The sequence below is a fragment of the Falco punctatus genome (assembly GCF_963210335.1).
Source record: "Falco punctatus genome assembly, chromosome: 1".
Taxonomy (NCBI): Eukaryota; Metazoa; Chordata; class Aves; order Falconiformes; family Falconidae; genus Falco; species Falco punctatus.
In genome coordinates, this window is record NC_137580.1 from 16,353,987 (window position 1) to 16,377,425 (window position 23,439).

General features: G+C 46.9%; 1 protein-coding gene across 1 annotated transcript; it reads left to right on the plus strand.

Moving 5' to 3' along the window:
* The first annotated feature begins 331 nt into the window (after nucleotides 1–331).
* Nucleotides 332–21,714, plus strand: PPM1K (protein phosphatase, Mg2+/Mn2+ dependent 1K). Its single transcript, XM_080368605.1, has 7 exons — nucleotides 332–455; nucleotides 3,715–4,221; nucleotides 4,793–4,893; nucleotides 12,278–12,443; nucleotides 12,978–13,122; nucleotides 14,189–14,323; nucleotides 14,773–21,714. The coding sequence occupies exons 2-7, from the start codon at nucleotides 3,782–3,784 to the stop codon at nucleotides 14,902–14,904; spliced, it is 1,119 nt and encodes a 372-aa protein (XP_080224731.1). The 5' UTR covers nucleotides 332–455; nucleotides 3,715–3,781; the 3' UTR covers nucleotides 14,905–21,714.
* The last annotated feature ends 1,725 nt before the right edge of the window (nucleotides 21,715–23,439 follow it).

The window sequence follows — 23,439 nt, forward strand, 5'->3', positions numbered from 1 at the left end:
ACGGCCTGTGCCGGGACACCGCCGGGGCAGCCCCGCTGCCGCCGCCTCGGCCGAGGCCGCACCCCCCTCCCTCCCCCTGCTCCGGGCCCTGCGAAGGGGAGAACCGGGACGCGAGCCGGCCGCCCCCGCCGGCACAGCAAGGCCCCCGCCCGGATCCCCTCAGCGGGGCGTCGGCTCCCGCCCGCCCTTCGCGGCCAACGGCCGGGCGCGCGGCGGGCGGGGTGGGGCGGGAGCGCTGGGGGGGGCTCGGCCGCCGCGGCTGCCGCCATTGGGGCGGAGAGGGGTAGGGCTAGGGCGGGGCGGGCCCGCGCTGCCGCCCCATTGGCCCGGCGGGCTCCGGCCGCCCGGCGGGGCGGGGCCGGGCCGGGGGGAAGGCAGCGGGCGGCGGTGGGGCCGGCGCCGTTCTCGCAGCTCTGGGCCGCAGGTCACCGGCGGCTGCCCGGGCGCGGGAGGAGGTAAGGGCCGTCGCACGCCCGCACCGGCAGCCCGGCGGCCGCGACGGCGTTTAGCGTAGCGCCGGGGCCCAGGGTGGGGGTCAGGGAGGGGAGGGGGGCGCTGGGGGAGCGTGGGGGTGCAGGGCTCGGAATCTCCTCCCTCCGCTCGTCCGCTTGGCTGAGGGGAGCCGCGCTGAGGGGAGCCGGGCGGGTGGCGGCTGGGGCCGGGCCGAGCGGCGGGGGCAGCGAGCCAGCCCGGGGGGAGCGGGAGGGCTCCGCTCCCCGGCACTGGCTCCTGCCGGCGGCGGCAGGCGCGGTCTTGGAAGCCGCGGCGGAGGGCGGCCGGGCAGGGACCCCGTGGGTCTCCGTGCGGCTGGGCGCACCGCAAAGGCGGCAGCAGCGGGGGGTGAGGGGCCTCTGACCTGGCCGCGCCTCCACCGGCCCTGCCCCTCGGGGTCCCGCCGTGCCCCGCAGCCGGCCCGCCCCAGCGGGCCCCGCGGCGCTGCCCGAGTGGCCGCACGGCTGCGGTGCGCGCAGCGACCCGGGCGGGCGCAGGCGGTGCGGGCTGGCCGCGGTCAGTCGGCAGCGGCATGAACCTTGGCGTTGCGGCTGCCTGCGGGTCACCAGCCCGGCAGTGGGGAGGGGGTGTTGTCACAGGCTTACAAACCTCTCTGATTTAAGACGAGCTTAACATAGAGGGACAGGGAATACTGCTCAGAGCTGTGGGGTTTGAGAAGCCTGCAAGGCAAGTGCGCTTATACATGCTCAGAGTTTAAAATTCCTTTTTAAATATGTTTAATCCCCGGGGCAGAAAGAACGCCTTCTCTTTCTTCCGGGTTTCTTTTTTTTTTTCCCTTTTCTTATTGCAGTCTGGAAAATTTCCATCTGCTGAGAAGCAGCTGGTCTATAAAAGGGGCACCGGTCACATTGAACTAGGGTTTAATTGCTCACTTTGTTCACTTTAAGCCTTGTGTTTGTCTGTCTGCAGGATCTATTTCTGGAGGTTAAACATGTACAGATTAATAGGATCAGATGAAGCACCTCAAAACAGATTTCCATCTAGAACTGCCTGTATCTTGGACTTTGGCTTTAACATCAGTTAAAGTTAAAAAGCCCCCTTTTTCAATGCATTGCTCTTGTTTTGCCCAGACAGGCTTGCCTTGTGCTTGCAAATGCACCAGTTACAAAAGTGCAGGCTGTTGTATGTCCGACTAAAAGCGTAACTATTTACATCACAGGAACTAAAGATCAGGTTCCTACTCCTGACTTGCAGAGACACTTGAAAAGTGAAACCATCATCAGCATTTATACTTGCCTGGAAAAAAAAGGCCTTTTGAGAGTTGAATATGATAGGGAACAAACACACTAATTAGCTTGAGATTTTGGATTAATTCTCTGATTCATGCTGTGGATACTGGGAGTTCTAAATATAGTTAGCATTTCATGTTCTCCTTTCAAGCTGACGGAAATGAAACCAAGTGTGAGTTTTGTTAATTGGCAGGTTTTAAATTTGGTCATGCTGTGTCTCACAGAAGGAAGTTAACATACTGTTATGAGTTGAGGGAAGAGAACAGAAAAAGTAACTCAATAAAGTTATTAAGCCAGTTATTAACAATAAACCAGTTATTAAGCACCTGTAAGTATACTGAAATAAGGATGTGATGTTGCAGTCACCTTGCAATAAAATGTAAAATGTTAAAATTCCAAGTGCTTAGTTCCACTCACCTGGTGGCCTAGCCCACATTCCTCTGATGCAACAGCAACCTTTCCCAGCACTTTTGGCCTTTTATCAAGTTGGCAGTCACTCTCTTAAGTGCTAAGTAAAGAAACCTTTCTTCTAAGACTCACACGAAAGGTAAACCGAGAGCATCTAGAACAGCGTGCTTTGAGCTGTGAATGACAAGTTTAATGGGGGGCTCCAAAAAGCTCACGTCGCAGCCATTTTCTGCTAAAGCAATGACTTACTAAGTTACCTTTGACTGCGTGTTTTTGCCAGCACCTAGATTTTGTTTAGTGATTTAAAAAAAGGAGTTTTAACAAATATTTCAGATCTACAGACACAATTGTGATGGGCAAGGGGAGAGTACAACGACAAGGCACTCCAGCTCAGAATTACAGTATCTCTGGAGTACACGTGTTGCTCTTTGCTGCTCAATTGCATCAGACTCCCCTGCCGTCTTTTTTGGCGTTCACCGTGAGCCTGCATATTTTTAATTCCTTTATTATGGCATATAATAACTTTCACTCGTAATTTTGCTCTCGGCAAACTTTGAGCAATCAGGTTAGAAATCCCTCACTTAAAATTTAGTGCGGTTAGTTAACAGTGATCTGATGGTCCAGTTCAAATTACTCCGGTGCAACAACATGCAGTTACTACAGATTGCACCCTAGCCTGTTGGACATTAATGATGGTGGGTGTTACTCTGCAAAAGGTTAAATAAGCCCACCTTTCTACATTTTCTGCGTGCTAGATGAGTCATCATTAGTGAATTTTTATCTGTGCTGAGCAAAATCATGTGTTTAACTCATCCGGGCTGGAAAAGAGACCTGATAAGCCAGTAGAAAATCTTGCTTACCTGTGTTAGCCAAGGGAGCCCCTTTCAGGTGGCAGAGGACTTCGGGCCAGGCACAACAGCAAATTGCTGCACAGGGTTTTCTGGGTGCAAGTTTGTATACACAGTTGTGTATGGCCATGGATACAGTCTTAGTGGTCATTCTTAGGTAAACCTAAGAAAATCACAATTAACTTCACAGGTCTGTGTTGAAGAATATTGTTCAAGTCCTCAATGAATATGACAAGCAAATATCATGTGCAGATGAAAAAACTCTTTAAAATCTAAGCAAATATATTTCTTCTGCCTTTCCCTCCTCAGGAGCTACAGTGCAGATGCTTCAGCGTGCATGATAAGCTTGTTTTCATGACCTTACCTCACGTTTTCACACATTCATATTTTAGCTGACATGGAGCAAAGTCATTATTGCTCTTATTTGCTCCAGCACACCCTCTTCAGCCTTCGAAAATTCAGGATATCATTATGCAGGTGGCCAGCAGAAATTACTTACCTTCATCTATCTGCAGTACTCCCTGTTAAATGTAGGCTGGTCTGTGTGGGATTGTTTCTCGGTGAGTCATGCAGATTGCTCTGTAGTTTCTTCTAGGAAGTGCTGTGCTATGCATGATTAGCGGCTCTGAGGGTGACATTGTTTCCTGAATGATGTAACTGAAAATTCCCCTTCCTGTACTGCTTGTTTCCTGATCAGTTTTCTCTTTGTTCTCAAGGACATTCCAGCAGCTGCATATCTGCTATTCCTGATCTTTTATTCCTACAAATCTCTGAAGACAAGTTATGTCAACAGCCACTTTAATTAATTTGGTACGAAACGGGGGGTATCAAGTAAGAAGGAGAGCTGTGCTAACGTCCCGCCTCTTGCAAGACGAGAAGCGTCCGACAGCTGCCTGCTACAGCTCCACCTCTGAGCGCCGTGCTTCCCGCTTCGATCCAGATGGGAGTGGGCGACCTACTACATGGGACACCTTTGGCATCTGGGACAATCGCATTGACGAACCTATTCTCCTCCCACCAAGCATAAAGTATGGGAAGCCGATTCCAAAAGTAAGCCTGGCCAACGTGGGCTGCGCTAGCCATATCGGGAAGCGCAAGGAAAATGAAGACCGGTTTAATTATGCTCAGCTGACAGAGGATATCCTGTACTTTGCAGTATATGATGGACATGGTGGGGCAGCAGCAGCAGACTTCTGTGATAAGTACATGGAAAAATACATTAAGTAAGTGTGCATCAAGTGAATGTGTGTCAAATGAATTACAGTAGAGATTCCTTCCTTAGGACTGAAAGGTGGGTCATACATAGTCACTAATCCTCCTGGGTTATATAGTCACCTAGCCCAACGGGACAGCAGGAACACCAGTCTGGAACAGTCCATTACAATGGATATGCTAGCAACTACTTAGTATGGTGCCTGCCCCATTGAGCAAGACCACAAAGACGAGAGGGGAAAATATGATTGTTCCCACCTTCCAGGAAAGGACTGGGAATACAGAGGGAGTATGAATTGACTGTTTTCAGATGGGGTCACTGTGATCACTGCCCTATGGCTTGCTTACACTCTTTTGTATCTCTGTGTCACATCCTTGGGTGTTGGAAGAGGAATTTATGTATTTGCAAAATTACGGGATTATGCTTCCAGTGCAGGTCATTAGTAAAATCATATTACCTTTTCACTGAACTCCATCATTATTCAATGCATTCAGGGAGGCAATAAGGCTATGAAAGAGATTCATCAAGAAGTGTATTTCCTGGAAAGAAATGAACATTTTTGCTTGCTTGTTTGTTTCCAGAGAATTTCTTGCTGAGGAAGAGAACTTGGAAAATGTTTTGAACAAAGCTTTTCTAGAAATAAACAATGCATACGAAAGGCATGCTCATCTGTCTGCTGATGGTAGGTAAAAAAATATTCTACTCCTATGGATGTGGAGAATAAGGTTTCTCTTATTTGCTCAGTAGTTTTGTAGTAAAATGTCCAGAAAAATGCTTGAAAACAATTTTACTTAACATAGGATTTTGCTCTGATAACTTAATGCAAATGAAACAATTACACTTTACCTCCTGAAAATGAAAAAGCTAGAAAAAGTCTGAGTCAAATTTACTGGGGGAGTTATTAATCTGAATGTTAGCATAACCATCAATTTCTCTTAATGTGATTCTGTCAAAGAAAGTGTTAAGTTAGCAAAAAATGATTTAGAATTGCCAGGATCATAACTTGACTATGCAAGGGGGGGGGTTTGGTTTGTTTTTTTTGTTGGAGTTTTTGGTGTGTTTCTTTGTTTGTTTGTTTTAAAGCTGTTATTCCTGTGGGTTAAAAGCAACAGTGTCAGAAGTTCCCCTTTCTAACTTGGCTGCTGCACCTGAGGAGGAACGTAAGCCAAAATTAATACAATTGATATTGCTTCTGCACAAACAGAATCACAGGAGTAGCAGAGTGTGAAAGGGAAAAAAGCAGTGAAGAGGAAAACGAGGTTGGCTGTGGTAAGGTGGTGGTAAAGCTGGCACCAGCCCTTTTAGACTCCTTAGTCCTGGCTGTTAGTCAAGTTCTTGTATATGTGTCTAGAGACTAAGCACATCTGAAGTTCCAGTTCTAACAAGGGGAGCTTAGAGTAACTTGGGAAGGGAGATCGAGGTCCGCATCCCAGTTCTGTCATAGGAGCTTCCTCAGCCATGAGATACAATTTTGAGTCAGTTTAGCCAGTTTTAATAAAAATCCCAAACAAAACTCAACTGAAAACAAACAATCAAAAAACCTGTCCCAGTGCTGGTGCGGATGCTGGCAAAATGACTAAGGTCATTTCAGAAAAACACAAACTATAAAAGTTTTTGCTTGAAGAACTACTTGAAACCAACAGGCCATCTAGGAACTGAAGCAATACTGTATTCTCAAGCTATTTTTCTGAAGCAGTGAATGAATACAGTCAAGGAATTGAGCAGCTTCCTGCAGTTCAACTGCTAGATGAATCTAGATAGACTCAAATATTTTCTGGCAGGACAGGTAGCCTGCCTGTTGCACACTGTGAGGTATACACACCTTTCCTCTTACCTGATACAAGCCAAGGTATCAGGGGTATCAGGAAAAAAGTCTTAAGTCCTGAAATGCAGTCCTTAAAAAAGCGAGATTAAATCTATAAAGCTAATTTCCTCATTATATCCCCCCTTTTTTGATATATATTGAAATCCTTTAACAAAAAATGACATTGTAAAAAAAGTCCAGAGTCACCACTGACTTATGTGGTGTGTTTTAACCGAACACGAGAGACCCATCACTACAGCAGCTGTGTTTTTTTTAATCCAAGAGCCTCCTTGCAAATAAATTTTCTCAAAAGCCCAAATTCAAGAAAATATCTGAATACAGGTTTATATGCGTCCCTGGATCAGGACCTTTCATTTTCACTAACGTGAAGATCTTTTATATTTGTCCCCCTCCCCATCCTTTTGTTAGTAGGGCAGCTCTTGGTTTGGCTTATTGAAGGGACCTCTATTAATTGGCAGAGCAGCTCCTCGAGGGGAACGATTGGGAACTGTAATTGGTATATTATTTTGTTATTCTGAAAATGGTTTCTCATTTTGGACGTGACACTTACAGAACTGGGTAACAAAATTTGACCGACCAGTTGTGCAGTAAGCTGAGCGTTTTGGAACTGCTTATAGAGTTTTTTTCATACCATTTAACTAACAGGTGCTGCCTAATGAAACATAATGCAAATGCCAGCAAATTTACGTAACAGTTACCAGTACACTGGGCAAACCCTCCTCATTTAAAAAGCTTGAGGTCAAGCAAAACAGAGGGCAAAAGCATTGTCAAACATCCACAGGTGCCACACTCTGGCAAGCACTCAGTGTTTCTCAGATAGGTTGACCATCTGCAAGCTCTTGCAGGAGCCAGAAGGATCTAAAAGTGCCCAGTGCTCTTGTCTGGTTGCCCAGATATAAGGCAAGGAGTAGAGTAACAGGGTGCAAAGACAAGTGTGGATTTCTGAACAAATTAAATTTTTTGCATATCTGTTGTTAAAATCATTCAATTCTATGTTGACTACTTGGTGTGGGTATTTTTGTTGCCGCTGTTTTGAAAGTTGCATAAAATTTCAATGCTTGGCATGTGTCCTCATTAGAAGCCTACTTTCAAACTGATTCAGTTTGCCAGCAAAATTTGTGATTAATTGTGGCTATTCTAGATGTGACAGTCAAGACTGTTGCTAAAGTATCTTGAAAATGGTGGCTGGTTGTGTAACACTGGGTATCTGGCTCCCCAGGACTGACCTTCTTTTGAAACCTGGCCGGAGTCAAAGTGGAAAATAATAGCTTAGTCTTTTTCCAGTAGATGACCCTGCCAGGGTTCACTCAACTTTCACTGTATCTGCAAAAAAAACCACCAGTGCATGTTCAGGATGTCCAGGTCTTTACTAACACACGACCAGCTCTGAAAATGTGTGCCTGGGTGTTTGAAGGAACGTAAATCCTAGGACAAATCCCTGTCACCAAAATTGCATGGGTAATGTTTGATGCATTGTTTACAATTCTGTTTAAGAGGTAAAACCCTCATATAATGGCACAGATTTAACAGGACGAGAAATGTGCCTTGGAGCACCTAGCTATGTCTTTAAGGGCATGGCCCTTAGGTCACTTTACAATTACAGAATATTTGAAATCATAGATGGAAAACACATAGCATAATAGCTACAGTGAGCTTTCAGTAGAAAAAAGGTGTTTGTATGGGTTCCAGGTGCTGCTACTGTGTCTGGCATGCAGTTCCCTGGTGCTGTTAGAGTGCTGTACTGGCCCGACAGAGACTGGTCCAGTATCCCCTCTGACAGCGATCTGTACCTGTTATTTCACACAAAAGCATGAGAAACTCGCTGTAGGCAGACCTGGGATAATCTGTCCTCCACCTAAATCCTTTCTAATCATTTACAGCTTAGAGAGATGCCTGAGCCCTGAAGCGTGGTGTTTGGTATCTGTTCAAAAATACATCTACATTCACTTCCATAGTTTTAACTATATTGTCACTTTAAAATCATTGATAAACTTAGGTATAGAACACAGTAAAGGAAGCTCACATCCAACAAATATGTCATTATCCATGCGACAGCTTTAACACAGACAGACATAATTTTCTGATGTTTTTGACCAGCCATAAAAACTGAAAAGTAAGCTTTGCTTAGCAAGGACAGAAATAAGGAAGTGAATCACATTCTTCAGGAAATTTGAGCATCCCTCTAGAGAAATGTAAGACAAACACTCTCCTGGCCTAGTGCCGTCCTACAAGGTACTGCTGCTGCTTCTGTTCACTGTGATCCACTGCTCAGAAAAGACAAGAGGGAGTCTTTCCATTCACCTCCATGTTCGGTGCATCCAGCTCTAATTACATTGGCCACTCACTTCTGGAATAGCCATCTTATTAAAATGTAGCCAGGTATTAACTGATGTATCTATGTTTGAAACGCAGTCCTGGAATCTTATTATGCTGAGCAAACAGCAAAAGTTACTTAAAAATAACTAAACTTTAGTAGTGGGTTTTGGTTTTGTTTTTTTTCAGTTACCATTCAAACATATGATTTTTATTTCTTTGAGTATGTTAACCTGCAACACTGAGGAAAAGGGAGAGCTGGAGAAATTGTAATTAAATATTTCATAAATCTATCAACATTACAAAGGCAGCCTTTTTAACCAAGTGCCCTGATGATTACCTAGTCAAGTTAGAAGATACTAGTTACAATATTAAAGGGGTGTTTATTTTGCATATTTTCCCATGGGTCAGAACAATTCATATACTTCTATTTAGTGCCTTTAAGATGGCTCCATTTTAGTTGGCACCAGTTTGAACTCCCCGTTGTTGTGTTTATATATAAAAAAAACAAATTACCTTGAGGAAGCAGATTGGGCCATATTCTGTACTGAAGATGTTCTTCAGTGTGCCCATTCTTGCCAAATACGAGACAGCTGGCCCTCTAGCATGGATGAAATTCTTTGATTGATTTGGTGGTTGGTTATGTACCTCCAACAAAAGGAAAAAAAGTGTATCTTTTATTTTGGCTGAATTTAAACTGGTTGGTGGCAATTCCCAAGAAACACCAAAGCTAATTTGATTTATTTGTGACCAAAGATGCATGTGTAAGTCTCAAGACATGCAAAAGACAGTGCAGGCAAACCCAAGAGTGACTACTTTCCCTGTTCTGCAGCCCTTATTCTTTCATCTCAGTGTTGCAGGTTTATTTTGTTTGAACAAAGTCCCTGGGTGAATTTCCTCTTTGCCTCTGTGTGCGTGTTATTTGTGGCAGACACTGTACCTGGTCAGCAGCTCTAGAACTGGAGGCCCTGGACACTATATGCTGGGCTTCAGTGGAAAGAGAGATCTGCTTAATTTTGTCCCAGGTGAAGGAGTCCGGCGGTTCCTAGCCTGGACTACTGGAAGGTTCCCACATCCTCTTTGTCACATTAGTTGAGATGACTTGCAGTAGAAGTTGTCCAGTGAGTGTTAAGAACCTATTGAAAGATCTTAGTTTTATAGTGATATTGTTAGGAAAACAAAATAAACTCTTTAATTGTTAAAAACCAATATACATGCTGATACAATGTATTTTGATATTATTAAATAACTTAGCAGCAGTTGCAGTAAAACACTACAAATGTTATCCCGTCATTCCTATGGTTTTGAGCTGTGCTAGAAATTACATGATGCTTATAGTCTAGTTACATCCATGTTCTTGCACCCCTACCCAGAACGTGAACTGGTCCCAAGGAAGAGAGTGTGAGCAGCATTTATTTTTCTAAGAATGCTGTTTAACTAATAAATGTATATAAAGCTCAAGTCACTATGACCATTACCACAATTTTGGACAATATCTTGACTTGTTCTTTAGTACCATCCCTTGATTTTGTGGTAGCAGCTCTTGTCTTTGAGAGTTTGCACTTGAAAGATACAGATTCACCTGAATGTCCAAATGTTTCCAGTCATTTTTGAATTAAAGACTACAGATCTTGACTTTTTCAGAAACTGTTTATGTTTGTCAGCTCCAAAACCAAGGAACGAAATGGGAGAGTAGCGGCAGTTCTGCATTAATTTTAATGTCTAAATAAAATGTCTTTTCTGTGAAGTAAGAGAGTAGTTTTCCATAAGTTCTTCCCTTCTTTTAACTGTTGGCTAAAACAGGTATTTTACTGGTTCTACTAAAATTTCTAATCGTACTGGTGCTTCTTAGCATCTTACTTTCATTATGTGCCTCTAAATGAGCCTGCACTGGACTAGTCCTTGCTTCAAATTAGAAACAGGATGTCAGTGCTTACCTGAACAGGCAGAAGCTACCGGCATCTAAACAGTTTTGAATACCATAGCCTGCATGGCAGCCGTAACGTAGTCCAAGATTTGACCTAGGTCACCATGGTTCACGACTGACGCATTGCTTAAGTGTGTAGCTAAACCGAGTCCTCACTGCAGTAATAATACCTGTTTTAAATAATAACACAAGCTTCGTTCAGACTTTTTTGTGAGGTTTTTTTTGATTCATCAACCCACTGCTTTCGCTGCACAACAAGGCTCAATGCATCTTCCAGGGCGTTGTGCACTTCGGTTTACTCCCAGCCCTGTTTGACTTAGAGGGTGCTGAGACCACGCAGGGTTGGGAAAAGAGGTTGCCAGGATCGCCGAGCACTCGCAGTTCTGTTTCCATAGCACGCAGCAAGTCGTGCCACGTGTATGCTGCTTGCTGGCAGCTGATCAGGGATGGGGCTGGCCGGCATTCCTCAGGCTCCAGCACACGCTCCTGTCTCAGATCCATCCTGCCTCCCTCGGGACAGGGCTGCAGGGCCAGAGGGGAGGGGTGCTTGTAGTCGTAGCTTGGTGGAAAGATCTTTTAGCGGTTAGTCATGTGGAAACAGGACAGTAACTGGGGATTCTTATTACTAAGTTACAGCAAAACTCCTCTCGAATTGGCTTGCTTTTAAAACCTGGGAAAACAGGAAAATCCCAGAATGCGGAAGGCCTAGAGAGGACCTTTCAAGGGGACCTCCACTGGCTGTGAATGCAAATGTGTTCCGGGCCGTAGCTTGTCCTGGCCAGACATTTTACTGTAGTAGCTCAAGTTAGCCAGTTACTGCTTTCCAGGCACCTCTCACCGAGTTACCTTTGCATAATTTGTGGGAAGGGAAGAACTAACTGTAAAATGGGACTGCTTCTTTCAAAAAGCAAGCAAAAAAGGAAAGCTGGAAAGTTCTTCTGGCATTTCCTTCACCACAGATAAAACGACAGATCCTTTCTGAAATAGGCAGACTCGCATTTCTCCTTTTCAGGCACTCTTCTTTCTTTTTCTTTTTTTTTTTTTTTTTTTTTTTCCCAGAGCATTGTAGAAATTGAAATGAGAAACCCTTAAATTTACTTGCACCAGTTAATTCAGCCAGGTCCCTGAACACAAGTCAGTCAGCTTAGAGCTCTCTTACCCTGTAAGAGAAGACAGACAACACCCAGGGCTCGGTTTTGCCCTCGAGGCAGTCACTGTGCCCCCACACACCCATCAAGTGATCCCACCAGTTCCTGAGGCAGATTGCCTGGAGAACCACTAGCAGCTGACTGCACACACCGGTTTGCAGGCACAAGGCGAGGCAGAATCCAGCTTCACCTTTGTGCTAGGACCTCCAGCAAGTTGACAGGGTCTGAAGGGAGCAGCATCTCTTTCTGAAAGAAGCCAGCAGCCTGCTGGCTCAACCCTTTGTCTCTTAGCAAGACTGGGGGAAGCAGAGGAAGATTGTAACAACTCTGACAGCCACAGACTGGTGGAAAGGAGCGATGTAGTGTTTCTCCTCTGGTGAACTATGTGGAGCTACAATTACTATTACTCAATTTCCCACTTCACCATCTAACAGCAGGGAAGGGCCATCAGCTTTATGGTGGGCTACCCGTGTAATCACGGTGCCCAGGGATAAGGATGATAACCCTGTAACTTGGGGTGAGCTTGTGGTACAGAAAAAGTGTTTGCTGCAAGCGGAAAGGAAGCCACTGTACCTTGTACCACTTTTATTCCACTTGCCCTCTTTGCATGGAGCCATGTTGTTGCACAGAAATACTTACCCTTTCCACTTCCCCTCTCTCCCCCTAGTCCTACATGCATGCATGTTTGCGGTATTTTTTTTTTTTTTAGATTTAGTTTAAACTTAAAAGCAGTTACTGACCAGTAATGTAGAACACAAGTTGTCTTCATTTTACCAGCTGAAACTTGCTGTTACAAACGGTCCCATGCTTCGAGGCAGTGCTAAAACCTCTTTCTTTGGTATGATGTTTATAGCAACTCTGGTGAACTCTGGGACCACTGCAACAGTGGCTCTGCTCCGGGACGGTATCGAGCTGGTTGTGGCAAGTGTGGGAGACAGTCGTGCTCTGCTGTGTCGAAAGGGAAAGGCCATGAAACTCACCATTGACCATACTCCAGAAAGAAAGGAGGAGAAGGAAAGGTACCCTGTCAGCTGATGTTGTGGCTTTGCAGGGCACAGCCTCAGGTCAGGATGTGCTTGTGTTCTGCTGCTGGGTTGGGCCTGGAAGAAAGCAGAGAGTTCAACATAATGCCCCAAGACCACCTCTGAGCGGGCAGAAAGCAGCACAGCTCCAGTTAATTAATTTGGTTCCATTTAAAGGACTGGGGATGCGGAAAGCCTTGCATGAGCATAAACTGTCTCATCAGTAGGATCAGCATAGCTAGGACTCGGTACAGAGCCGTGACCACGTGGTTCAGGCTTGTCCAAGACTGCCAAGTTAGAGCCAATTGCTGCAGCAATGTGCTATGGTTCCCAGGTCAGGACTCAGCCCACCAAGCCACATCGCTTGTGTGGAGCCTTCGAACAGCAAAAGCCAACCATCAGTCTCCCAGCTTAGGCACTCTGTGCCCCATTCCGCCTCAGGAGCTAGTGACAGTAATTGCAGATAGAGACAGGGGTAATGGTGTGAAGCAGTAACTCATATTCACTTTTTCTTTTTGTGCCTCTGGACAGGATTAGGAAGTGCGGTGGCTTCATTGCCTGGAACAGTTTGGGACAACCTCATGTGAATGGTAGACTTGCAATGACGCGGAGCATAGGAGATTTGGATCTTAAAAACAGCGGTGTGATAGCCCAGCCGGAAACAAAAAGGGTTCAGGTAAAAGAAGGCCTGGTTAACAGGGACAGCCACATTCGGACTAAGGGGCATCATAGCTATTTGATGCACGTGGTGCTACCCACACGACATATGCCCAGGTGAAGCCTGATGACCGAGCATTGTTTTTTATTTGTGGTGAAGTAACCAGAGACCAATTCTAATGAAATAATTTCAGATTAACACTAACAGGACAGAAAAGAATCAGGCCCTGATACTAAATTCAACCAGATCAACTTCTAAATCCCATTTATCACAGTACAATATAGGATGAGGGAAGAAAGAGCACGTGATATCCATTACTGACATACAAAGCTGTTAGTCTGTTTGGGTCTTGTGGCCAAATGAGTAATTTTGTGGTTAATACTGATATAAAACCATCACTGAGAACTAGGTGGGATATGGATGGGCTGTCATTAAAAAAAGTTGAACATGTAGAGGTTTGCACACTTGGGAGGAAGGGAAGAGGAAAGGGTAGTTGTGTGCATCCTACCATAGCTCTGTAGTTGTCTGGAAAACAAATTAACCACCCAGAAGGTATTCAGCACAGTTGCCTTCACTTTTGCAGGAAGGCTTTCTTCTCAGCTCTTGTTTGTTACTTTTCCCCAATGCACCTCCCAGGGCCTAGGGAACTTCCATTCAGTTGGTCCTAACTGAACGTCACCCACTAGGCTGAGGGCTTTAGGGAGATGACTGCAGTGCTGTCTATGTCTTCCTTGAAATCCTCAGTTTAAGGAGGCATTTTGTTTACTGGGCAATGAACAGGTCTGGTCTTTCAGCCTTTAGTGTATTCAGAGGGCTGCTTCCTACAACTGGAAGCACCTTAAGATGCTTTTCTCCAGTACAGGGAACACAGTCTGTGGCTGGTGGGTGTGCTCGAGGATTCAAGGGGCAGCCTTTAGCTCTCCAAGGGTTTGGGGGCTCCAGTTAGTCCTTGCACAGAAAACAGGAGAGCGTATAGCACCCCTCCAAAAAAGCGCTTTTTAATAGATGGCAAAAAAATGAAGTCGGTTGATTTGCCTTTCAGCACTCGCTCCAGCGTTGTGCATAATGTGTGCCTTTATTGCAGTTGCATCATGCAGACGACAGCTTCCTGGTCCTTACTACAGATGGTATTAACTTCATGGTGAACAGTCAGGAGATCTGTGACTTCATTAACCAGTGCCATGATCCTGCTGAAGCTGCCCACGTTGTTACTGAGCAGGTAATGCTAGGGCTTCTCATAGCACCAAATACTTGTTGTTTTTTGTTTGGTTTGGTTTTAATAATACAAGTATACAACCACTCATCCAAGTGAATTGGTTGAGACATGCCCTAGCCCTGCTGGCTAGTCTTTTCTTCACTCTGGGTCTTGCCACGTCCTTGCCAGGTACCACGGCAGTTAACTTGGCTTAGCTCACAATCCACTGAACTGCATGGGACTGTAACTGCCAGGTATTCCTGTGCTGATTGTGTCATCAACACAGACAGAAACGGCCAGTTTCTCACTGGGGTTCTGGATGGTGGCATATCCTATGGAAAGCTCTGGGGCATACCAAGAATGCAGCATCAGGGCTGGGAAGGGGCAGGGAAGTCTCTTGCGCGTGCAGAGCCAGACACTTGTTTCCTTTTCCAAGCGAGATGATCATGCTGACGATTTGTTTCTTCTCTCAGGCAATGCAGTTCGGCACTGAAGACAACAGCACAGTTGTCATAGTGCCATTTGGAGCATGGGGAAAGTACAGAAACGGTGAGATCAACTTCTCCTTCAGCCGCAGTTTTGCTTCCAGTGGGAGATGGGCATGAAGACCTGCCACAGCTATCTTTTCCTGCCATAATCTGGACACAGCGTGCTGCAGGAGAACATATCCATCTGTTCATAGGTTGACTCAGTGTCTTGTCCATCTCTTCTGTTATAGAAGATGCCACTGCTCCCTCAGTGCGTAATGCCCGGTTGTTGCTTACGGCTGATCGCATTTGGCTGTGTTTATTTATTCCAGTCAGCATTGAGGCAGCTATTTCTTTGGGTTTGTAGCCCCAGCAGCTCTGCACACCACTTTGTTCACATAGACAAGGCTCTGGGCTTTCACCTAAGGCTGGAGGTGTTGCACAATTGCTTCATACCTACTTGTATTACCCAGGACCCTTAGTTACCTGGCAGCTGCGTAAGTCTGAGTCTCTGAGCCACATACTGGCTTCTTTGTGCATTCATACATGGGGAACAAACGCACAGTGTTCTTAGGTAGAAAAAAGGTGGGTTTGTTGTCTTCCTCTGCTGTGCAGCCACCCAAAACTCCCCTGTGCTTCAGGAGAAGTGGGTGAAAAATAAGGGAGAAGTTTCAGAAGTGTTTAGGTTCTGATGCCAGTGGTATTTGGTGTAGCTGAACGACTTCCTGAGACAGTACTGCTTTGCAGGGCTTTATGCTCTCACCACCACTGTCTATGATCCTCTCGCTCCAAGGAGACGGAGCAGGCTGGAGCCATGTGCCCTTGGACGGATGGGAACATTTGTCCATTGGGTCCAAAGCCTGTACGGTCTCTGTGGACCATGCAGCTGCCCCTTGCGCTGTCTTCTCTTTGGTGTGCCAGTGCTTGGCAGGAGCACAGAGGAGGGAGGAAGCTGCACATTTTTGATATCCAGAGACTCATCAATTTGAGTTTCCTTTTTTTTTTTTTTTAAGCAACTAAGTTTAAACAGTTTACTAATCAAGATTCTTTGGATGTGTAAGACAGGAGATTTATTTCTTCATGAATATATGAGGATTTTCCTGCCCTCCACCAAAGGTTTCTTTCAGTTATTTATGATCTCCTGTGTCTCTTCATGGTATACAGTGAGCTGTAAAACACCAAGGCAAGCAAGCTAGAGAAAGGAGAGAGCATTATAATAATGTATGGTAATTCTTTCGTGTTTTGGGTATTGTTTCTAGTACGTGTCAGATATTCAGACACCAGAAGGTAGTTTTATACTTAAAGGAAGCATTTCCACTTCCCTTTCTGGAGGAAGTCTCCATCCAGTGAGGCATAGGGGCCAGAACTCTGAGTCATGCTGCTGTGACACGGACTGCAGGCGACATGTTGGCAGCAGGTGAAGATCTGCCCCAGCATGCCTCGTTCAGACCTTGTCCTTCCTCTGCTCCACATCAGGTGTGCAGCTCCTATGGCCTCCAAGTCACCCTGCTGCAATGAAATATGGGCAGAGAAGAACTGGGTTCTTCTCAGGCTTGCTGCAATATTTTTCATTCTGTGGGTGTTTCCAACAGCACAGTTGTAAAAACAAACAAAATGAAAGAGAAGTTGCCTGATACTAAATCACCTTGCAATAAGGAAAAATATTTTTGAGATGTCTGTCCCGATTCTCATTTTCTGGTGTGAGGTACGCATCTTCTTTATTTTTAGTCCAGGGTTACACCTTAGGCAGTTGTTCCACACGTTTTTCCTTGCCTCTGGCTGAAGGTGGAGCAGCACCTGGCAGAGCACAGTGTGCAATACTAGGTGTTTAGAGAGAACGCTGGCTTTGTTCCATCACTTGGTGTGTTACATGCTGCATATAATGTGTATATTCTGTTTATAAGTACGAAGAGCTTGCTTGTGAGTTGTCATATGTAAATCTCTGTCATATTGGATGCTGTTGCTCAGGCCTCCATAGCGAGTGCATCACGAGTTTACAGGAATAATCCCTTCTCTCTCGCCAGATTTTCTCCAGGGTTGTGGTTCAGTCTTCATTTGAGATCAGACCGTTTGCTGGCCGCGCTCCCAGGCTCAGCCTCGCTGAGCTGAGCCAGAGGGGTGCTCTGACAGAGGCTCAGGGAGCTGCTCTGGGAGCATGGCTACGGCCAGCTCGTGAAGCGACCTGCTAAACCAGCAAGTCCGATGGCTGCTGGCAAAGGGTTAACCACAGCTGCAGCAAGTCTGACTCTGGGCACGGGGAAGGGTCAGAGGCAGCTCTGCAGAGGGAGTTGCTGTGGGGGTGGCTTTGGTATCAAGTGTCAGACAGACTTGATGGGTGCTGCAGGAATTTGGACAAGCTCCATCAACACTGTCCCAGTTCCAAACGCTGCTCGTTGCTGTTCGGCTGGCAAGCCATCCATCCAGGCAGAAGGTATCAGGGGCGCTGGGGGTGTCCGTGACAAGTACGCACTGGGGTTTTTTTTTGAACAGTGCTGGATACATGCCAAGCGGAAGATACGGGAAAAACACTGCTAATGAAGAGCAGTTGCTCTGAGGAATGACTTGCCAGTTAGAGTAGCTTCTAAATACTGACAGAGATGTAATGTGAAATGACAGTTTTTCTTCTCGTTGGAGGTTTTGGGGCTTTTTTGTTTTAGCCCTGTCTGGTTGCCTGATTGCACAGAGAACAAAAGTGGTTGGGGGCTTTTATCCTCTCAGAGGAAGGATCCATCCATAACTTCTTTTAAATTTTATAAAGGAAGGGATAAGACAAAGCTTTGCAAAATAGAAGATGATTAGATAAAGTTGTATTGGCCAATCACACAAAGAAGATTAGAAAGAACTTCTGGGTGTCACCTCACCCAGCCTCCTGCTTGGAGCAGGGCTGGCTTCAGAATTGCACGCTGCAGTTCTCCTGACATGAAAATGCCGTGCCTGAAAATGGATGGCGGAAAGAATGTAGCAGGCAGGGCGGTTTACCTGTGGAACCACTCGACTGTTAAGTTGAAAAGTTAAAAACTTACCAGTATTTAACACGCACTTTGTACAGCTAACAATAAATTTCACAAATAAATTAGCACATACATGAAACTAAGGTATGCGCCGTTTTGCGCCAAGCAAAAATGAATCAGTAACTGACAGATTAGAGATGCATTTCTTACGCATCGGTTATTCCCTGCTTGTTCACGGTAGTTTTCTGCACCTCATTCTGAAGTAAATGAGCTACTGATGAAGAGGGAATGCTTTGCCAAGTGGCCCAGTGGTCTGCCGGTTCCTCCTCCCATGAAGAACAGAGTTACCTTCACACCAGTTTGTGTGAATTCCTTACTTCATGCTGCACGGGGCAGGACTCAGACCGCCAGCTTGAAAAGCATTTTGTAGCAGCACTCCGTTACCAGGCCCGCTGCTCTCTGCCTCCTGAACCACACGCTGCTTTTTCCTGCCAAGGTGACAGTGAACTTCCCTAAGATGTAGTGGCAACTGCACCAAACCTTGTTTTTCTCCAAGAAGTCAGGAAAAACTTGGACTCTCCGGGGTGATGGACTTTTCACCATTTGACGCTTCTCACTGAAGAGTCATTAGAACAAGTCCCTGCCCTTGCATTTCAGTTTTGGGGCTGTTTTGACACCGATATGGTGTTGGCAGAGTGAGCTTTGCCAGCACATTCATGCGTTGAGTGGGACTTCGGTGTGTGGCACTGAATGCGGAGGGCACAGACTATAATGTTGGTGGAGTAAAGCCGTGCTGGGGAAGATGGAAGTGGTTTGTCCTAGTGGCACTGAGGGACCAAATTAGCAGTGCTGCGGTAATGTCCAGCAGCAAACCCCTTGGCGCAGGGTTCTCCACCAGAGCTGGGCACCGCTCTGTTGTGATGAAGCTGTACTTTGTGATGGGCTGACCTTGGCTGAACCAGCTACCCACCAAGCCGTTCTATCACTCTCCTCAGCAGGATACAGTGGGGGGAGAAAATAAGATGGAAAAAACCCTTATGGGTCAAGATAAAGCCAGCTTAATAAAGCAAAAGCAAAGGCTGCATGCAAGAGCAAAGGCAAGCAGATTTTTTTCTCTCCTTCCCATCAGCAGGCAATATCCAGCCACTTCCTTGGAAGCAGGACTTCAGTACGTGTAGCAGTTGCTCCACAAGACAAACGCTGTAATGCTAACAAACGCCCCTGCTCCTCCTTTCCCCCCCGATAGGCACAGGCCAGGCCCTAGCAGCGTGCTGGAGCTGTTGGGTTTTCACCGGGGCAGGCACGGCACCCTTCTGCCAGGTGGCGCCTCGGTTTGCCAGGGTTGCTTGTTTGTTCAGGTGTCAAGTCCCAGGTTACAGGAGGCAATAATGGCCCTGGGGACCTGCCCACACACCCTGCCACCCGGGGACTGCCTGCCTCCGCACATTTCAGCATCACCTCACCCAAAAGTTGTCTTCCCATACACCAGGATGCCAGATTCCACAAATCCCATAATATTGCGAACAGCGTTAATCACTAGTATTAAACAGCTCATGTAAGGGCGAACGAGGGCATTGTGAATCTGCATAATAAAACCATCCACGTGAATCCCGGGGAGGAAGAGAGAGATGTATTTTCCCTCACCCTTCCCGCAAGAGAGCTCCCCCAGCACGGCAAGGCCATCGATGCCAGGACAAAGCACGTGGCCGTCGTTTGTACTCGCCCTTCCCAGGCTCAGCAGAAGAGATAAGCGGCGCAGCCACACACCCCGCGAGCCGCGCAGGAGCCTGCCCCCGCACCACTGCTGCAGCACGCCTGATACGGAACCACTTCTGGCTCGTGCCCCACGCTGGCTGCCGCAAAGGACCTGGCATGGTGAACTGCCCTTGACTGGTCACCAGGTGCCCACCAAGCCACTCTGCCACTCCCACGGGGTGGGGAGACACTAAGAGGAAAAAAATCTCATGGGTCAAGATAAAGCCAGTTCAATAAAGCAAAAGCAAAGGCCGCATGCAGAAGCAAAGGAAAACAAGAGCTAAATCTCTCCTCCCCCACAGCAGGCAGTGTCTAGCAACTTCCTTGGAAGCAGGGCTTCAGTAAGTATAGCGGGTGCTCCAGGAGACAAACACTGTGATAATAACAAATGCACCCCCACCCCCACCTTAGCTTTTATTGTTGAGCAGACGTACGGTATGGAATATCCCGGTATGGAATATCCCGTTGGTCGTTGGTCGGTGTGGGTCAGCTGTCCTGGCTGTGTCCCCTCCCAAGACCTTGCCCACCCCCAGCCTACTGGTGAGGGGAAGGTTGGAGGGACAGCCTTGATGCTGTGCCAGCGCTGCTCCAGTGCCACCACTGGTGTGGTGGCCCCACCTTTCTGGCTACCAATACAAAGCACAGCACTGTGGGGGCTGCTACGGGGAAAATTAACTCCGTCTCAGCCAGACCCAACACATACGTTAGTTTTTTCCTATCTAGTCAATAAGCTGCCTGCTGCCCGTAGCAGCTCTGCAAGCAACCAGCTTTGTAGCCCAGGACCAGCAAAATTCTCTCGCCTAGCAGAGAGCTCCTTTCAACCCGAGGACAAAAAGCAAATTGTCCTAACAGCAGCAGTTGCCTATCAGAGGTTTATTACAGAGGGATCACTAGCGGCATCTCACAGTTTGAACGGAATGAAACAGATTGTCAGTTTGCTCTCCTGGTCCCTATCTTTCCCACGCATCTGTCGTTACAACAAAAAGAATGAGATTATTAAAAAAGAATGGTCTTTGTTACAGCCTGAACTGAACATTAAGGGTGACTTACCGAGCAAACCATAACAGGTGTTTGCCTTTTCCCTGCCTTTTAGGGATGGATCCTGCACACTGGATCTCTAAGAGTATTTTCTTGCCTGAACAGTCCCCCCAGAGCGGTGGTATCTCTGACTGTACGAGCACTGCGAGGGGTGGGCTGTAGGTGCAGGAAGTGTAAAGTGCTGTTCAGGTACTTGTTACTGCGAGGATGTGGAAGGCAAGGCAGGCCTCGTGCTGCTGCAGGATTTACCAGGAGACTGCAAGTGGAGTGCCAGCTCAGTCTCTCCACCTCCTGGAAAGGGGGGTTTCATGCTCTGTAGAGGGAACTCACTAAAATATCTTTTGCAGCCTTGATTTAGGAGAGCTGGTCTCTCTGGAAGGTGAGCATAGTGCAAGAGATTGAAATGGAGATGAGATCCAACAGTTCTTTTAATACAGAGTCCTCAGTACAATCAGTCCCTTTGGGTTGAAAGGCTCAGGGTTGGAGAATAATCATGGAGCAGAGCTTGTGGCTGAGAAATGGGGGTGAGGAGGGAAGTCAGCAATATTGCTGCTTTTTACATACTTGAGGGAAATGAAAATTGCCAGAGCTTAGACTTACTGCAGGATTCCCGCTGACTTCCGCTGAATCAGGGTATCGGGTCACCTTTTCTGTCTCAGCAGGCAGATGTGTTGTGGTCAAAGGCACTGGGATTTCTAGCTAAGGGAGAAGAAGCACAAAACAACAGGTACCAGCGAAACTGGTTTAATATTAAATTTTCTTGAATAAATTCAGTTGGGCACTGCTGGGTCCACTGGTCACTCACCCAACAAGCCCAATGTATGGTATAGCAACACTCGGGGTATTCCTTGGTTCCAAGGCTGCTGCCCTCAGTGCAGAGATCTCCAGTGGAGTGTCCTCCTGACCCAGGCTATTGAGTTCTTGGGCAGCAGTGTGTACCATAAATTTCTAAAGATGTAAGTGCAATTGCATACATTCATTACATACTTTGCCTTAGGACTGTGTATAATTCCTGTGGTTTCATGTTTATGTTTGGTGTAATCAGTGTCCATAATTCATCTACTACTTAATTTTATAGAGGTGTCCATTTTGCCTTTTTTTTTTTTTTTTTAAACATTTGTTCATCAACTCAAAGCTATGGTGGAGCAAACAAGCCTGTACTGGAATGCTTAAAAGATCTTTCAATAAATAATTTGCTTCTAGAGTTATGTCCACTACAAATGGCTTTTTTTCTTCTTCCACCACATTGCAAACTACCAGAAAAGTTTCTGCTCCTCAGGCCATGTCGCGACTGTCGTGGTAGCCCTGGGCCTCAGACCCTGCCATAAAAAGCTCCTGATAACCAAGGCTTTGCCTATGAGGACATTCACCCAGTGATAACCAGTGCAAAGTACCTCCTGCCTCTGTGCTCTGTCAGCATCCATGGGCTTCGCTGCATCAGGGCAACATGTTCTAACTTGCTGGGTCTGTCCTTTATATTTTGATACAATACTAAGAAGTCAGAAAGCCCTCACTCTGGAACAAGTCCATCTTAAAAAAAACATTATGTTCTGAAGCGGGAAGGCACCCTGGGTAGCTGTCATGGTGAGCAGTGTCATCCTGTGATACAGCAGAAAGAAATTAATTTGGCCTCCTCAATAAAAGAATGTGGTTTAGCCTCTGGCACGGATCCAAGACTTTTCAGTTATACTGAAAGAAAAAATAAGGAGAAAGAAACAGCTGAGGGTTTTAAGTCATCCCCAGAAGTATCCCTGAGTTCACTATTCTTTGTAATTACTACTGCTTTTACAGCTGAACCCAAAACCTATTTTTACTCTCTCTTCCTTGAAAGAAGCAGCCTTGACGTCAATGAAGCCCTTGAAAGAAGCAGCCTTGACTCCAATGAAGCTCTAGTGGTTTCCTACAGCTGAGCCCCAGCCCTTGTTTTTGGACTAAAGCCGCTCTTTCTGTTGCCCTTCGTTGCCACTCACAGCTCAGTTTGGAGCTGATCGCCTCTTTGATAGACGCACGTATCCTGTGGGTAAGCACACAGTAACCGCCGCTCAGGCAGGTGAATTTTAAGAGCTGGGAATCCTGCTGAACAGCTTTGCCCTTTCCCAGCAGTTGGGAAACGCTCCCAGGTTACTGTGCAACCCGAGCGTCTGTCCCCGGGACCAGGATTCGTCCATGCCGGCGGGAGAGGAGGGCGGCAGAGCCCCCGCAGCACCACGGGGGCTCCCTGCCCAGCTTCATCAGGCCGGTCCTGGGAGAGCAGCCAAGCTTTAAGAAAAGCAGCCCTTGCTCTCATGTGGGGTGCTCGCTGGCGCCCTGGGAAGGGCTGGAAGTTCTGGAGCTGAGGGCAGCTTGTGTCAGCAACCCCCTGCAGCCCACCTGCCCAGGCCATAGCTGGTGGCACAGTTTTCATCTGCTATCGGGCAGCAGCCCTGCTCTGCGCACGCACACATAAACCATACATCAACCAGTGTTTACATCCGTAACATGCTATTGCCAGGGGTCACCCTTGCTCTTGCTCAGCGCTGCAGCTGCAGAACCTCCCTGCAGCTCGGCCCGGCAAAGACGGGCAGGCAGCCCAGGCTGCGGTGGCACCAGAGGCGGGGAAGGTGCAGGCGCTCCTCCCAGGGGATGGAGCTGCTGGGACAGCTGAAGACCCAGCGCTTGGAAAACTGGCTGGATTTGAGCTACCACCAGCCCCTGGCAGCCTGGTTTTTACCCTTTATTTATTTCATGGGGTCATGACATTTTTTGGTCGTTCCCTTCATGCAATGAGGACTTCACAGCTTTTCCTATACGTTCACACTTAGAAAAGCTATGTGGCACCTCCTGCCTGCCTCTCTGCCCCACAGCACGGAGGCCTCTAGTGGAGCAGCATCCCAGGGGCTGCGGCAGGCTCCTGAGCCAGCACGGCTGCGCTTGTGTCCCTCAGCTGCTG

Bases quoted from the DNA above. Each gene is read 5' to 3' on its own strand.
- PPM1K (XM_080368605.1), top strand. From the start codon at position 3,782: ATGTCAACAGCCACTTTAATTAATTTGGTACGAAACGGGGGGTATCAA. The intron at 12,444-12,977 runs GTACCCTGTCAG...GCCTCTGGACAG, and splicing joins AGAAAGGAGGAGAAGGAAAG to GATTAGGAAGTGCGGTGGCT. The intron at 13,123-14,188 runs GTAAAAGAAGGC...CCTTTATTGCAG, and splicing joins CGGAAACAAAAAGGGTTCAG to TTGCATCATGCAGACGACAG.